Source organism: Bufo gargarizans, chromosome 2 (genome assembly GCF_014858855.1).
Source record: "Bufo gargarizans isolate SCDJY-AF-19 chromosome 2, ASM1485885v1, whole genome shotgun sequence".
NCBI classification, from domain to species: domain Eukaryota; kingdom Metazoa; phylum Chordata; class Amphibia; order Anura; family Bufonidae; genus Bufo; species Bufo gargarizans.
Window position 1 is genome coordinate 630,413,490 of NC_058081.1, and position 15,598 is coordinate 630,429,087.

The 15,598-nt window shown below is 42.0% G+C and overlaps 1 protein-coding gene across 7 annotated transcripts in view; it reads left to right on the plus strand.

The window, feature by feature from the left end:
* Positions 1-15,598, plus strand: part of CHD5 (chromodomain helicase DNA binding protein 5) — a 241,244-nt gene that overhangs the window by 90,976 nt on the left and 134,670 nt on the right. For all 7 annotated transcript variants that reach the window (XM_044282149.1, XM_044282152.1, XM_044282154.1 and 4 more), the window contains exons 10-11: positions 3,339-3,539; positions 5,214-5,425. In XM_044282149.1, coding sequence (XP_044138084.1) covers positions 3,339-3,539; positions 5,214-5,425 — 413 coding nt within the window. The remainder of the gene's footprint in view (positions 1-3,338; positions 3,540-5,213; positions 5,426-15,598) is intronic.

The following is a 15,598-nucleotide window of genomic DNA, read 5'->3' on the forward strand; positions in this document are numbered from 1 at the left end:
CCTTCCCGATCTCCTTTAGTTTTGGGCATATCTTTTCCAAATATCTACGTTCTCTTTATAATTTTTTTTTTAACCATTGTTGCCTTTACAATGTTACACCCTTCCAAAATAACAAAACAAATTTTTTTTTCTTCCCCCTCCCAATTATTTTTAAGAGTTTTAAATCTTACTTAATAAGGCTATCAAGATTACTCTAAGATCCGTCCCCAAACAGATCACTCAATTCCTTGGGAACTCATTATTAGACAATAAGCCTCAATTGATAAAACAGACCATCCACTCCGTTCAATGTCAGTTCATTAATAAATAGCAACCAGTGTTAAAGGGAACCTGTCATCAACTTTATGCTGACCTCACTGAGGGCATAAATTAGTGACAGAAATGCTGATGTCAGCGGTGTGTCACTCATGAGCTAAAAGTAAGTGGTTGCCGAGAACCAGCATCATAATCATTGCAGCCCAGACCTAGAAAAGAGTCAAATCTACCTGAGAAGAGTCCTGGTTATTCATAATCTCCTGCTCTCCCGTCCATCTGCTGATGATTGTCAGTTCTCTCCTAGAGAGAAGGGAGAAAACCAGGTAGAAGACATCGGTCATCAGCAGGTGGGCAGGAGAGCAGGAATCCATGAATAACCAGGACTCTTCTCAGGTGGCCGGGACTCTTTTCCAGGCCCAGTCTGCAATGATTGTGATGTTTATTCTCGGAAACCACTTACTTTTAACTTATAAATGACAGACCGCTGAAATCAACTCACCTGCCTCTACTGTATGATGCCGTTAGTATGGGCAGCATAACGTTGATGACAGGTTCCCTTTAAGCAGTTGTCTGTCTTAGTTATTAAAGTTTGTTAGTATTACCCTTAAATCCACAAGAAGTAGGACGCACAGTTCATTAACTATTCATTAGCGGACTGCAGCTAAAATTAGTCCTTTATTAGCAAGTAAAATAATTAATAGTCATTCCAATACAGGTTCTCAAATATAAAAATTGCAGAGGTTGCAGGATTCCAGGGTTAGTTGATTCACTTCCAAACATTAGGGGTTAATACAAAATATCTTTATTCAAGGGGTCCACCCCAACAGAATAAAGGGGTCCAAATATTCAGCCCCTTTCAATATAACCAAGTGTGAACAATAAGGTTGTTGGAGTGCAGACTTCATCTCCCATAGGACATAAGCAGTCCTTTTGCAGAGTGCCCCTTAAATGTCTCTGTCCAATTAGTATGCAAAGTGGTTAATAATGTTATAGTAAATAACACCATCAAATGGTTGAGAGGGGTTAGTGGATTAATGGGGTACTTGAATAGATTTTCTAAACTTCGGCCAAACAACATGGCAAGCAGAACCCCCACTCCGATACCCCGGTATCTCACCACTCCTTTAACCCTCAGAGAGTGTATTTCAGAAAAACACACACATTCCAGCGCCTCTTCCACGCCGTCCGTCAAGCCCCATAATATATGAAAGAAGGTTATCTTCATCCAGGCGTCCCTCCACGTCCCGGTAGACCAGCGAAACTTCAGCATCCCCCGACTCTCTCAGTACCCTTCAGGTATCAGTCGCCACATGAGTCGCACACCCTCATGAGAGAGATCATTCGGCAACCAAGCAGGGGCATCTGTCCGGTCCCAGAGGACGCCAGGCGTCCAGGTGGGGCTTCCCTGCCAGGCGCTCCAGCATCAGCTCCGGCCAGCACACATAACGCAGGACAGGGAAGGGAGGTGGAGCTGCGGTTTGACGTGTTACACAACCCACGCCATGCCGGAACGCATCCCCCCACCCCGCCAGCTCTATCTTAAGCTTATGTTGTTAGCTCCTTTAGTCAGGTAATATTCTAGAGTCCCCTCTGTAGACGTGGATCAATATCTGTCTTCTAAGTCATCGCTGCCGCCTTGAATTATTCATAATGGTGTTCACAATACAATTCTACTCTTGTGTAAAGCTCGTACACTACAGAATTTGTGGATTTTTTTTCAAGCCTTCAGAAAATGACACTATATGACACTTACTAATATAACCTATGTTAGAAAAATATTTTAAATGGCACAGAAAATTAAGTCATGTCCCCTTGTTGCACAAATCCTCTGCGCTGTCCACACAGAAGACCTGTCCATAAGATGGCCGCTAATGGAGGGACATGTGACCAGGCAGAAATAACTCCAAAGTTACTGAGCATTCTCCATTCAAATACACCACATCTGCCATCTACTCTTGCAATGTTGAATGTTTATTGCAAGTGCAGAGTGGAGAGAAATGGAGGAGACTAATTGATTTGCCTTGTCACATGACCCTCCATCAGCAGCCATTTTAGGAACAGAATCTCTGTGTGGACTGCACAAAAGACTTTACCAACAAAGGAGAATACCTTAGGAAATGTAGAACATGGTGCAGAATATCAACCAAGACTATATTAGTAAGTGCCGTATAGTCATCTTACAAACACATTGGTCAACAGTAGCCAGAAAGTGGCCAACCCCTTTAACATTTGGTGATGTTCTGTTCCCAATTTGTTGAAGGCATCTGAAGATTATTTTCTAAAGAGAAGATTACCAGGAAATATGAAAGAGGCATTGATTAATTGTGAAACTGATAAAGACCCTCTTATTCCCCAGATATGACTGCTTAATGCAGATTATACATTATTAGCAGGGATATTAGCAAATAGACCCTACAGGGTACTGAGGAGCGAAAAACACACGATTGCCAAGCTGTGTACATTACTATGATAGGATAACCACAAGAGAAATCTATAATAGCTACAATAAATGTCAAACAAAATCGTACCTTACCTTGAAAATGACATCTTGACTTAGAGGATATAATTAGCCATGCCTATAGCTGCTCTATACCCATTCAGTTATGTGGGACTGGCCTGCACTAACCAGGCATGGCCACTACACAATATACACAGCTGTGCCTGGTTACAGCACACATAGGTCCTGCAAATAGCTGATCACTGAGGGTGCTGACATTGATGTATGAGGACAATGTGACTTTACTTGGTGAATAATTTTTCAGTATAACTTTATTGGGATCTGAGCTCTCATTTTCTAATTCACAGCTCCAAAACCCCTATATGGAGTTAAATAATAACACGCTGGCTGCCTTCAGCCACCACTAGAGGGAGCTTAATTAGCTTAGTAAATAGACAGTATGCTCTTGAGCTCCCCCTAGAGGAGGCTGCACAGTTTGTGATGACCAAGGAACAGAACAGCATTGGTCTGTTTTACTAGGGATAGGATGAGTTAGGTTATGGTGCGAAAAATCGGTATCAGGAGGAGTGGTCTATTTTTTTCTATTACACCCCTGATACATAGATTAATATTTCATTATTCATAGTGTCCGCCTTTAAAAGGCAAAGTTCAAAGGATTCTTCATTGGGTATGGAGAGAACCCCCTACATGCATATCAGGACCTCCAGATGAGATCGATCCACTGATGCCACCTCCAAAGCCCATGGAAGGCATTCCGGAACGTGAATTTTTTGTCAAGTGGGCAGGACTCTCCTATTGGCACTGCTCATGGGTGAAGGAGTTACAGGTGAGAAAATAATGCAAAAAAACACTAATATATTAATTTCCATTGTATTAAAGCCTGTCAGTTTAACCTGAGAAGTGCATTATATATGGCCGTCCAGGATATCAGAATGAGATGCTGCATGTCAGTGAATTAAAACATTCTTGTTTTGATCCAGAATCTTAAAGGGGTTTCCCAGAATTTTCAGATTGATGGCCTATCAATATGCAACCACTGGATACAGAGGTTGCAGACTGTTAGGCCCCTTTCACACGAGCAAGTATTCCACGCCGGTGCAAAGGGTGATGCGAACGCATTGCACCCGCACTGAATCCGCACTCATTCATTTCAATGGGTCTGTGTACATGAGCGATGTTTTTCACGCATCACTTCTGCGTTGAGTGAAAATCGCAGCATGTTCTATATTCTGCGTTTTTTCACGCAACGCAGGCCCCATAGAAGTGAATAGGGCTGTGTCAAAAACGCATTGCATCCGCAAGCAAGTGCGGATGCGATTTTCACGGATGGTTGCTAAGAGATGTTGTTAGTAAACATTCATGTGTTTTGCATGCGCGTGATAAAAAAACTGAACAGCGGAACGCAATCTAACTCACTGAACTTGCTTGCAGAATCGCGCAACGCATTCGGACTTAATCCGCGACATTCCTCTGAAAGGGACCTAAGGGTTCATTCACACGACCGTATTTCCGGGTCTGCACTTGTTCCACAATTTTGCGGATGGCGTGCGGAACCATTCATTTCAACCGTGTGCTGTCAACCTCCGTAGTTCTGTTCTGCAGCCCCCCAAAAAATCGTGGGCAAGAATAGGCATTTCTATCATAAGGCTGGCCTTGTGCATTCCGCAAAATGTGGAAAGCACACGGCTGGTGCCCGTGTTTTGCGGACCGCAAAACCCTTACAGTTGTGTGAATGAACCCTTAGCTGTGAGGAGTAAGATCTTTATGGGTTCCCTCACATGTAAAAAAGAATGTTCCTGTTCACGGACAACAAGCAGTGTTCCTGAAGATGGTGAGTAACTGAAAGACTAGGTGTATTAGAAAAAGGCAGAACCTTTACACCACCACCTTCTGTCCATTGAATCACTTCTCGCTTAAGAAAGACCCCTGCATGGGGCAACATGTTGCATATTTTTATTATGATGGATTCTTTCACCCGGCAGTGTGTTCGTGACATCATGGGCTCTGATGGGCCGGCTTTAGCGCTGCCCTAGGCGTTTTACAGTCTAGGGCAACGCTAAAGTCCGTCCATCAGTGACAGTGACGTCACCGGCTCTCTGCTGGGCGGAAGCCTCCGCCTGGCAGCCTTCAGGAGAGCCCGGTACGTCACCGGATCTTCTGAAAATGCCTTTGCCCTGCGCGATTCAGCGCAGGGCAAAGGAGAACATGGGAGCATGAACTGCTCCGATGCTCTTGTCAGGTGGTGAAAATGGGGATATGTCCGGGTTCAGATCCTCAGGATAGGCCATCAGTAGCTGATCGGCGGGGTCTGACACTATGCATCCCTTTTGATCAGCTGTTCTGTGTAGCTCTGTTGCTGGAAGTCTGCGCCAGAAGCACATAGCACAACATTATAGTGGACAGCGCTTGGACTGAATGTGTAAAACTCTGTTAGGTAAGAAAAGTTGATTGTACACAGTAAAATCTGGAGATTAAATGACCTTGTCTGTCTGTCTGTCAGCTCGAGCTTTACCACACAGTGATGTTCCGGAATTACCAAAGAAAGAACGACATGGATGATCCACCTCCGTTTGATTATGGATCAGGGGATGAGGAAGGCAAGAGTGAGAAACGGAAAACGAAAGACCCTGAATATGCAAAAATGGAAGAGAAGTATTATCGATATGGCATAAAGCCGGAGTGGATGATGATACACCGGATAATGAACCACAGGTAGGAGACACGTCTCTTCTGCAGTTTCCGATCTTGTGTGGATCCGGTTGTCATTATTTCATTGCTATTTTTCATAGTAAATAAAGTTATGATAAATTTGTATATAATCAGTATAAAATGTTGAGTTGCTGTGTACATTACCTTGTACTGATTGGGAGTTACATCCAGTATCATCCAGTATGCTGGCGGAGACACTATGTACATATATTACTTATCCTGTACTGATCCTAAGTTACATCCTGTATTATACTCCAGAGCTGCACTCACTATTCTGCTAGTGTAGTCACTGTGTATATACATTACATTACTTATCCTTTACTGTTCCTGAGTTATATCCTGTATTATACTCCAGAGCTTCACTCACTATTCTGCTGGTGGAGTCACTGTGTACATACATTATTTATCCTGTACTGATCCTGAGTTACACAATATATTATACTCCAGAGCTGCACTCACTATTCTGTTTCATCTCAAAAAACAATCATAGGCTTCTGCATAATGTGGATTACAAATTCCTCCATAGATAAAACAGCTTCTTATATGTTCCCTCCGGAATATTTATGAGCCTGTGAGCTGCAAGATGGCCACTGCCGTACGTCTCCTCAGCGGCTCTGTTAATCCACTGCGCATGTCCTTGTATCACGTACATTACGTCAATCCTAACAGACTGCGCATGTCACGTTGTGTGCTTTTCACATAGTTTGTCTATTCTCACTCTCCTCCAGTGTATAATGGCTTCATATTTTTACAATACACACCACTCATATTGCGGTACTACAGAAAGACACCCACCATCGGTAGGGTTGCATCGGTGTGCTCCAGATTCCACATTCACACCTTTGGGAGACATCATATCTTTTATCATACCACCCATATATCCTGTCCCTATATAACAATTCTTTCCACTGTAGAGACATACGTCCAATCTGCAGGTCACCTTAACCAGAGAGGGAACACAAAGAAGAAACGTGTTAATTATATATCCACAGTGCTTTTCCACATATCACCTAAAAGTGATAAACATCCTAAAAGTAATCCCCCCCATAAAAACACAAAAGAAAAAAGGGATCCCTTAACTCTTAAAGGTGACTTACATTATGTTTAGCCCTCTTGGCTGTAATGCTTGCAGTGTATGAATCCATTTCAACTCCTTTCCTGTCACCGTCTCTATGAGCCAATAACCCTAAATCTCAATTGGTTAACAGATTGTCCCTTTTCTTTCAATTGGTAACTCCATAACCTCTTTCCTGGTTGTACTTTTCTGTTTATTAATCCTCTCTCTGTTCTCCATAGTCGTTTCTCCCACATAAATGTTGCTTCCGGGGCACTGCATTGTGTACACCACCTAATCCGATGTACATGTGTATCTCTCTTCTATCCTGTAGACCTCTCCACTGTAAGGATGGGTAAACGCATCACCTTTTAACATACACTCACCTAAAGAATTATTAGGAACACCATACTAATACGGTGTTGGACCCTTCAGAATTGCCTTAATTCTACGTGGCATTGATTCAACAAGGTGCTAATAGCATTCTTTAGAAATGTTGGCCCATATTGATAGGATAGCATCTTGCAGTTGATGGAGATTTGAGGGATGCACATCCAGGGCACGAAGCTCCCGTTCCACCACATCCCAAAGATGCTCTATTGGGTTGAGATCTGGTGACTGTGGGGGCCATTTTAGTACAGTGAACTTATTGTCATGTTCAAGAAACCAATTTGAAATGATTCGAGCTTTGTGACATGGTGCATTATCCTGCTGGAAGTAGCCATCAGAGGATGGGTACATGGTGGTCATGAAGGGATGGACATGGTCAGAAACAATGCTCAGGTAGCCCGTGGCATTTAAACGATGGCCAATTGGCACTAAGGGGCCTAAAGTGTGCCCAGAAAACATCCCCCACACCATTACACCACCACCACCAGCCTGCACAGTGGTAACAAGGCATGATGGATACATGTTCTCATTCTGTTTACGGCAAATTCGGACTCTACCATTTAAATGTCTCAACAGAAATCGAGACTCATCAGACCAGGCAACATTTTTCCAGTCTTCAAGAGTCCAATTTTGGTGAGCTCGTGCAAATTGTAGCCTCTTTTTCCTATTTGTAGTGGAGATGAGTGGTACCCGGTGGGGTCTTCTGCTGTTGTAGCCCATCCGGTTGTGCGTGTTGTGGCTTCACAAATGCTTTGCTGCATACCTCCGTTGTAACGAGTAGTTATTTCAGCCAACGTTGCTCTTCTATCAGCTGAATCAGTCGGCCCATTCTCCTCTGACCTCTAGCATCAACAAGGCATTTTCGCCCACAGGACTGCCGCATACTGGATGTTTTTCCCTTTTCACACCATTCTTTGTAAACCCTAGAAATGGTTGTGCGTGAAAATCCCAGTAACTGAGCAGATTGTGAAATACTCAGACCGGCCCGTCTGGCACCAACAACCATACCACTCTCAAAATTGCTTAAATCACCTTTCTTTCCCATTCTGACATTCAGTTTGGAGTTCAGGAGATTGTCTTGACCAGGACCAAACCCTACATGCATTGAAGCAACTGCCATGTGATTGGTTGACTAGATAATCGCATTAATGAGAAATAGAACAGGTGTTCCTAATAATTCTTTAGGTGAGTGTATTTCCACAGGTACAACATCCCAAACATGGAAAATTTCCTTTTTTAGGTTTCATGAAACATGTCTGACTATCTTTTTTCATCATTCAATATCAGATTTGATTAATCTATCCTTCAGATTCCTATTCAGTCTATATGACATCAATGTATTCTGCTTGAACTCTATCACATCCGGATAACCCTTCTCATACATCGACCGATCCTGTCTCAAAAGTTGTGCTATTTTGGGGCTTAAATCTCCAAATGTACAGACAAATGGTATACGTAACCCCTTGTCTTTCCTCTTCCTCGTACTTATCTCAATTTGTTTATCTCCTTTATCCTTTACCCTTTGTCCCCACCATTTTACCCAGGCAGCCTCCTGATATGAGCATCAGAGCATTTCATGCTCCGATATTCTCCTTTGCCCTGTGCTGAATCGCGCAGTGCAAAGGAGTTTTATGGAGTTTCGGTGATGTACCGGGCTCTCCATAAGGACTGGTAGGCGGAGGCTTCCGCCCAGCAGTGAGCCCGGTGGCGTCACTGGCTCTGATGGGCGGGCTTAAGCGCTAAAGCCCGCCAATCAGAGCCGGTGATGTCACCGGAAATATCCCAGCAGTATCTTATTATAAACAAAAAAAGCTGTTGCCCTGCGCAATACAGGGCAAGATCCAGGGCAAGATACAGGGCAGGGCGATACAGGGCAAGGGAGAGCATTGGAGCATGAAAGTCGGACAACCCCTTTCAGTCACAGTGTAGATATATTACGTTACTTATCCTACACTGATCCTAAGTTACATCCTGTATTATACTCCAGAGCTGCACTCACTATACTGCTGGTGGAGTCACTGTGTACATACAGTGGATATAAAAAGTCTACACATCCGTTAAAATGGCAGGTTTCTGTGATGTAAAAAAATGAGACAAAGATAAATCATTTCAGAACTGGGGATGTAGTGTGTTCAGAATTAAGCAATCACATTCAAAATCATGTTAAATAGGAGTCAGCATACACCTGCCATCATTTAAATGCCTCTGATTAACCCCAAATAAAGTTCAGCTGCTCTAGTTGGTCTTTCCTGAAATGTTCTTAGTTGCATCCCACAGCAAAAGCCATGGTCCACAGAGAGCTTCCAAAGCATCAGAGGGATCTCATTGTTAAAAGGTATCAGTCAGGAGAAGGGTACAAAATAATTTCTAAGGCATTAGATGTACCATGGAACACAGTGAAGTCATCATCAAGTGGAGAAAATATGGCACAACAGTGACATTACCAAGAACTGGACGTCCCTCCAAAATTGCTGAAAAGACGAGCAGAAAACTGGTCTGGGAGGCTACCAAGAGGCCTACAGCAACATTAAAGGAGCTGCAGGAATATCTTGGAAGTATTGGCTGTGTGGTACATGTGACAACAATCTCCCGTATTCTTCATATGTCTGGGCTGTGGGGTAGAGTGGCAAGACGAAAGCTTTTTCTTACGAAGAAAAACATCCAAGCCAGGCTACATTTTGTAAAAACAAATCTGAAGTCTCCCAAAAGCATGTGGGAAAAGGTGTGATGGTCTGATGAAAGAAACCAAGGTTGAACTTTTTGGCCATAATTCCAAAAGATATGTTTGGTGCAAAAACAACACTGCACATCACCAAAAGAACACCATACCCACAGTGAAGCATGGTGGTGGCAGCATCATGCCAAGGGGCTGTGTTTCTTCAGGTGGAACTGGGGCCTTAGTTAAGCTAGAGGGAATTATGAACAGTTCCAAATACCAGTCAATATTGGCACAAAACCTTCAGGCTTCAGCTGGAAAGCTGAACATGAAGAGGAACGTCATCTTTCAGCATGACAACGACCCAAAGCATACATCCAAATCAACAAAGGAATGGCTTCACCAGAAGAAGATTAAAGTTCTGGAATGGTCCAGCCATAGCCCAGACCTGAATCCGATTGAAAATCTGTGGGGTGATCTGAAGAGGGCTGTGCACAGGAGCTTTTTGCAAAGAAGAGTGGGCAAATCTTGCCAAGTCAAAATGTGCCATGCTGATAGACTCATACCCAAAAAGACTGAGTGCTGTAATAAAATCAAAAGGTGCGTCAACAAAGTATTAGTTTAAGGGTGTGCACACTTATGCAACCATATTATTTTATTTTTATATTTTTTCTTCCCTCAACCTAAAAAATTTCAGTTTGTTTTTCAATTGAGTTGTACAGTTTATGGGTCACATTAAAGGTGGAAAAAGTTCTGAAATGATTTATCTTTGTCTTATTTTTTTACATCACAGAAACCTGAAATTTTAACAGGGGTGTGTAGACTTTTTATATCCACTGTATATTACATTACATATCCTGTATGGATCCTGAGTTACAGACTGTATTATACTCCAGAGCTGCACTCACTATTCCTCTGGTTGTCATTAGAAGTCAACTCACAATGCCTTATCAGATTAGCTGAGCTAATGCTAGTGCAGTTTCTTTCCTACGTCATTATACTATACAGGGCCTGGTCTAAATATGTTACTTCAGAAAATTCAGATCATCAGTGCAAACATTGTGCAGACACTGAACAAGCAGTGAATGCCGAGGTTCTCTTGGTTTCCACTGTCCAATTATGCTAGTGCTGACCCTTTAGAGCCACTAAGGATCCCCACCTCTGCATATGATACCCTGCTCCACATGATACTCCACTCCTATTGTTCAACACATTTTTTGTTTTGTTTCTGAGATCTTTCAATTTGACCAACATGATCTGGGTGATCACTCCCATCATTAGAATCACGGACTCTTAAGTGTACATCTACACAGTGATTTTGGCGCTACCAAAGATCGCAGCATAGAAATGAACGGGTCGCACTTTGACTTGCACATTTGCTGTAACACGCAAATTGCAATAAATCCAGCATTGTTGGAATTTTTACAATTCATGTGTCGCGATCACAGCAAATGTGCGAGTTGCTCTGTGACCCATTCCTATGGCAGCCCCACTACACTGCCATCTTTGGTCGTGTGACAGCTGTCCTTGCCAAAAGAGCCATGTAGACGTAGCCTAGTAGTTAAGTCTGGTAACTGGAAATACAATCATTTCTTTTATACAGATGTAGCCAGCAGTATCTTGACACCAGGCACACCAGGATAGCCGGTTTACTGTAATTGTTGTATTACTGTAATGTAAATTTTGCTCCGTTAACACGTGAAGCCAGGCAAGATCACGTCGTCCACATCTGGACATTATTAACGGCCACAAAGCTGAATGTGACCTTGATAGCAAAACACCTCACATAAAAGATCTTTATAGCCGGTAGAGTCACAGTTTGGTGGCGACTCTATTAAGACATCTCTCATAAATGTGACAGCAGAAAACACCAAAAATGACTTGGTGTTCTATGAGGAGCTATGCCGTCTGAATCTTCAAGCAGTATGTGTATCGTCAAATTAATTTCTTTGCTCTCATTGCTTCATGAGCACAGTAAGTGCCACTTATCCTTAGTGATCCTGAAGGTGCAAGTAGAATGGTGATTGTGTGTATACTTGTAAGATAGCCGGTCCTCACTGTTGTCAAGAACTGTCTTACGCCTGCCTCTACGTGTGTTATTTACTGTACATGCACTGCAGATGAGACGCCCATTTATGATTAGCTGTAAGGTAAAATTTTTACAAATATTAAGCCCAAAAAACTTTCAAAGCCATGCACTCATCACAAGATCAGGAATTTGATAAATGCAGCTGATTTACCTGCAAATGTGTGATTGAGATCATGCTGGGACTTCCAGCTGAGATAGGGTGAAAGAGCTGCTTCATTCTATATATGGACACAGAGCTTTTTACTTGGCTGCTGTAAAGACCATAGATTGTGAATTTCTGGTTACAGATATGACGGTTTTACTTTGGGTCTGTAGTGCTTTCTGTATTATGGATATGCTGACACATAGGCAGTGTCTCCATAGGAACCTATCTGCGGCAGCCTCAGATCATGTAGGAGGACCGAGGCTGCCGTACGCACGATCCAGCAACCCTGATCACCACTAGGGGGAACCATTGCACACCCAGGAGCTCCCACGATTTGACCATGCCATCTGAAAGGTTAAATGTGTGCAATCAACATTATTGTCGATCGTAGACATTAGCCCCAGATGTCTTCTGTTTAAAACAGCAGGCACTCATAAGTGGGCGGCATCTTTAAAACTTGCCTATTTCTGTACATATACAGTACAGACCAAAAGTTTGGACACACCTTCTCATTCAAAGAGTTTTCTTTATTTTCATGACTATGAAAATTGTAGATTCACACTGAAGGCATCAAAACTATGAATTAACACATGTGGAATTATATACATAACAAAAAAGTGTGAAACAACTGAAAATATGTCGTATTCTAGGTTCTTCAAAGTAGCCACCTTTTGCTTTGATTACTGCTTTGCACACTCTCTTGATGAGCTTCAAGAGGTAGTCACCTGAAATGGTCTTCCAACAGTCTTGAAGGAGTTCCCAGAGATGCTTAGCACTTGTTGGCCCTTTTGCCTTCACTCTGCGGTCCAGCTCACCCCAAACCATCTCGATTGGGTTCAGGTCCGGTGACTGTGGAGGCCAGGTCATCTGGCGCAGCACCCCATCACTCTCCTTCATGGTCAAATAGCCCTTACACAGCCTGGAGGTGTGTTTGGGGTCATTGTCCTGTTGAAAAATAAATGATGGTCCAACTAAATGCAAACCGGATGGAATAGCATGCCGCTGCAAGATGCTGTGGTAGCCATGCTGGTTCAGTATGCCTTCAATTTTGAATAAATCTCCAACAGTGTCACTAGCAAAGCACCCCCAAAACCATCACACCTCCTCCTCCATGCTTCACGGTGGGAACCAGGCATGTAGAGTCCATCCGCACAAAGACACAGTGGTTGGAACCAAAGATCTCAAATTTGGACTCATCAGACCAAAGCACAGATTTCCACTGGTCTAATGTCCATTCCTTGTGTTCTTTAGCCCAAACAAGTCTCTTCTGCTTGTTGCCTGTCCTTAGCAGTGGTTTCCTAGCAGATATTCTACCATGAAGGCCTGATTCACACAGTCTCCTCTTAACAGTTGTTCTAGAGATGTGTCTGCTGCTAGAACTCTGTGTGGCATTGACCTGGTCTCTAATCTGAGCTGCTGTTAACCTGCGATTTCTGAGGCTGGTGACTCGGATGAACTTATCCTCCGCAGCAGAGGTGACTCTTGGTCTTCCTTTCCTGGGGCGGTCCGCATGTGAGCCAGTTTCTTTGTAGCGCTTGATGGTTTTTGTGACTGCACTTGGGGACACTTTCAAAGTTTTCCCAATTTTTCAGACTGACTGACCGTCATTTCTTAAAGTAAGGATGGCCACTCGTTTTTCTTTACTTAGCTGCATTTTTCTTTCCATAATACAAATTCGAACAGTCTATTCAGTAGGACTATCAGCTGTGTATCCACCTGACTTCTCCACAACGCAACTGATGGTCCCAACCCCATTTATAAGGCAAGAAATCCCACTTATTAAACCTGACAGGGCACACCTGTGAAGTGAAAACCATTTCAGGTGACTATCTCTTGAAGCTCATCAAGAGAATGCCAAGAGTGTGCAAAGCAGTAATCAAAGCAAAAGGTGGCTACTTTGAAGAACCTAGAATATGACATATTTTCAGTTGTTTCACACTTTTTTGTTATGTATATAATTCCACATGTGTTAATTCATAGTTTTGATGCCTTCAGTGTGAATCTACAATTTTCATAGTCATGAAAATAAAGAAAACTCTTTGAATGAGAAGGTGTTTTCAAACTTTTGGTCTGTACTGTATATCGGTGGTCGGGAAGGGGTTAAGATGGGTCTATTTTAGACCAAAATATTGTGCCTGCACTATTTTCAGTTTGTACCAGATTTACGATTAGGATTGCTTTCTGTGTCCAAATCTGTGATGTTGTTTTAAAAAATGGTGAAGGGAAGATGCGACACAGTAGTGTTTTATACTATCGTTATACCACTTTTTACACCACCTTGGAGCTGGTATAGTTTTTGTCCAAAAGATGCACCAAAAACTGCAACAAATCAAGGCGCAAAATAGGACTAGGCAAAATGATGGTGCAAAAGTTGTCTAAAAAAAAAAACTTTGTTTCTAGCATGTAAATAAATCAAAATTCTGGCGCATACACTTCATATATTTGGCACAGGAAGCGTGCACCACGAATTCTGGTGCAAATCAAGACACTTAAAAGGCGCAGTGACATTTATATATCTCCCCAATAAATTAATTGTAGTCGTCTGGGTAGTACCAAGTATTGGTATATTATATATTTTTACATACTGTATGTATTATATACGAAATTTTGTACTAGCCAATTAGATGTTCTCAACAAGCCAATGGGTAAAATTGTATTTAAGAAGGAAGACTGAAGTAAGGTTAGGGGTGAATGAACTGAGATGAATGAACTGAGGTGACATCATTCTGCGTATAAGCAGGTTCATTCATTATAAGAGCTAAAACCTTGCAGTATCTGGGCCTGATAATCGGAATAAAGCTTCATTTTTGGAAAAGGATTGAGCATTGCTGCCATCATCATTCATCATTTTCTTCATCACTCTTCTTAACAACACCAGGATTCCCTCTAAAGCATATGTCTACATTTAGTTAGAAGAAGGCTAGTTCTAACCCTAATTCAACATCTCAGTCCTTATTTCTGGAACTTTCATTCATGGACAAGTGTTAGTCACATTATGATTGTTTCTGTGGTTCTAGTTCTTTCCCCTACATCAACCATCATCTCATCCCAAGACAGGAGAATCTGGCTCTTGTGCACCACCGAGTGCACATATTTTCCCTTTCATTGCTGTGCCTGTAGAGAGGAGGAGCCTAAGGACCACCCATGAGGACACTCCCAGCCTCAACAGTTTCTTGCCCTGTTTCTTGTTTTTTTGCAAATCTGACTTGTCATTTTATGTGGAATGCTTTTACTAATCCAAGTCATTCTGAGATGGTTTTCTCGTGACACATTTTACTTCCTGTTAGTGATACATTTGAGTCAATATGTTTTACCTTTATTTATAAAAAAATCCAAAATTTACTGAAAATTTTGAAAGGTTAGCAGTTGAAATTTTAATTTCTCTGCTTTTAAGGCAGATAGTAATACCTTATAAATAGGTATTACTTTACATTTCCCATATGTCTACTTTATGTTGGAATTATTTTGTAAATGATATTAATTTTTTTGGGGACGTTAGAAGGTTTAGAATTTTAGAAGCAATTCTTAAAATTTTTAAGAACATTTTTAGAACCCACTTTTTTAAGTATCCGTTCAGTTATGAAGTCACTTTGTGGGGCATATATAGTAGAAACCACCCATAAATGACCCCATTTTAGAAACTACAGTTATTCAAAACTGATTTTACAAACATCGTTAACCCTTTAGGTGTTCCACGAGAATTAAAGGAAAATGTAGGTGAAATTTCTAAATTTCACTTTTTTTTTCTTCAGATTTTCCATTTTAATACATTTTTCCTCTAACACAGCAATGCTTAACAGCCAAACAAATATTATTACCCAGATTCTGCAGTTTACAGAAAC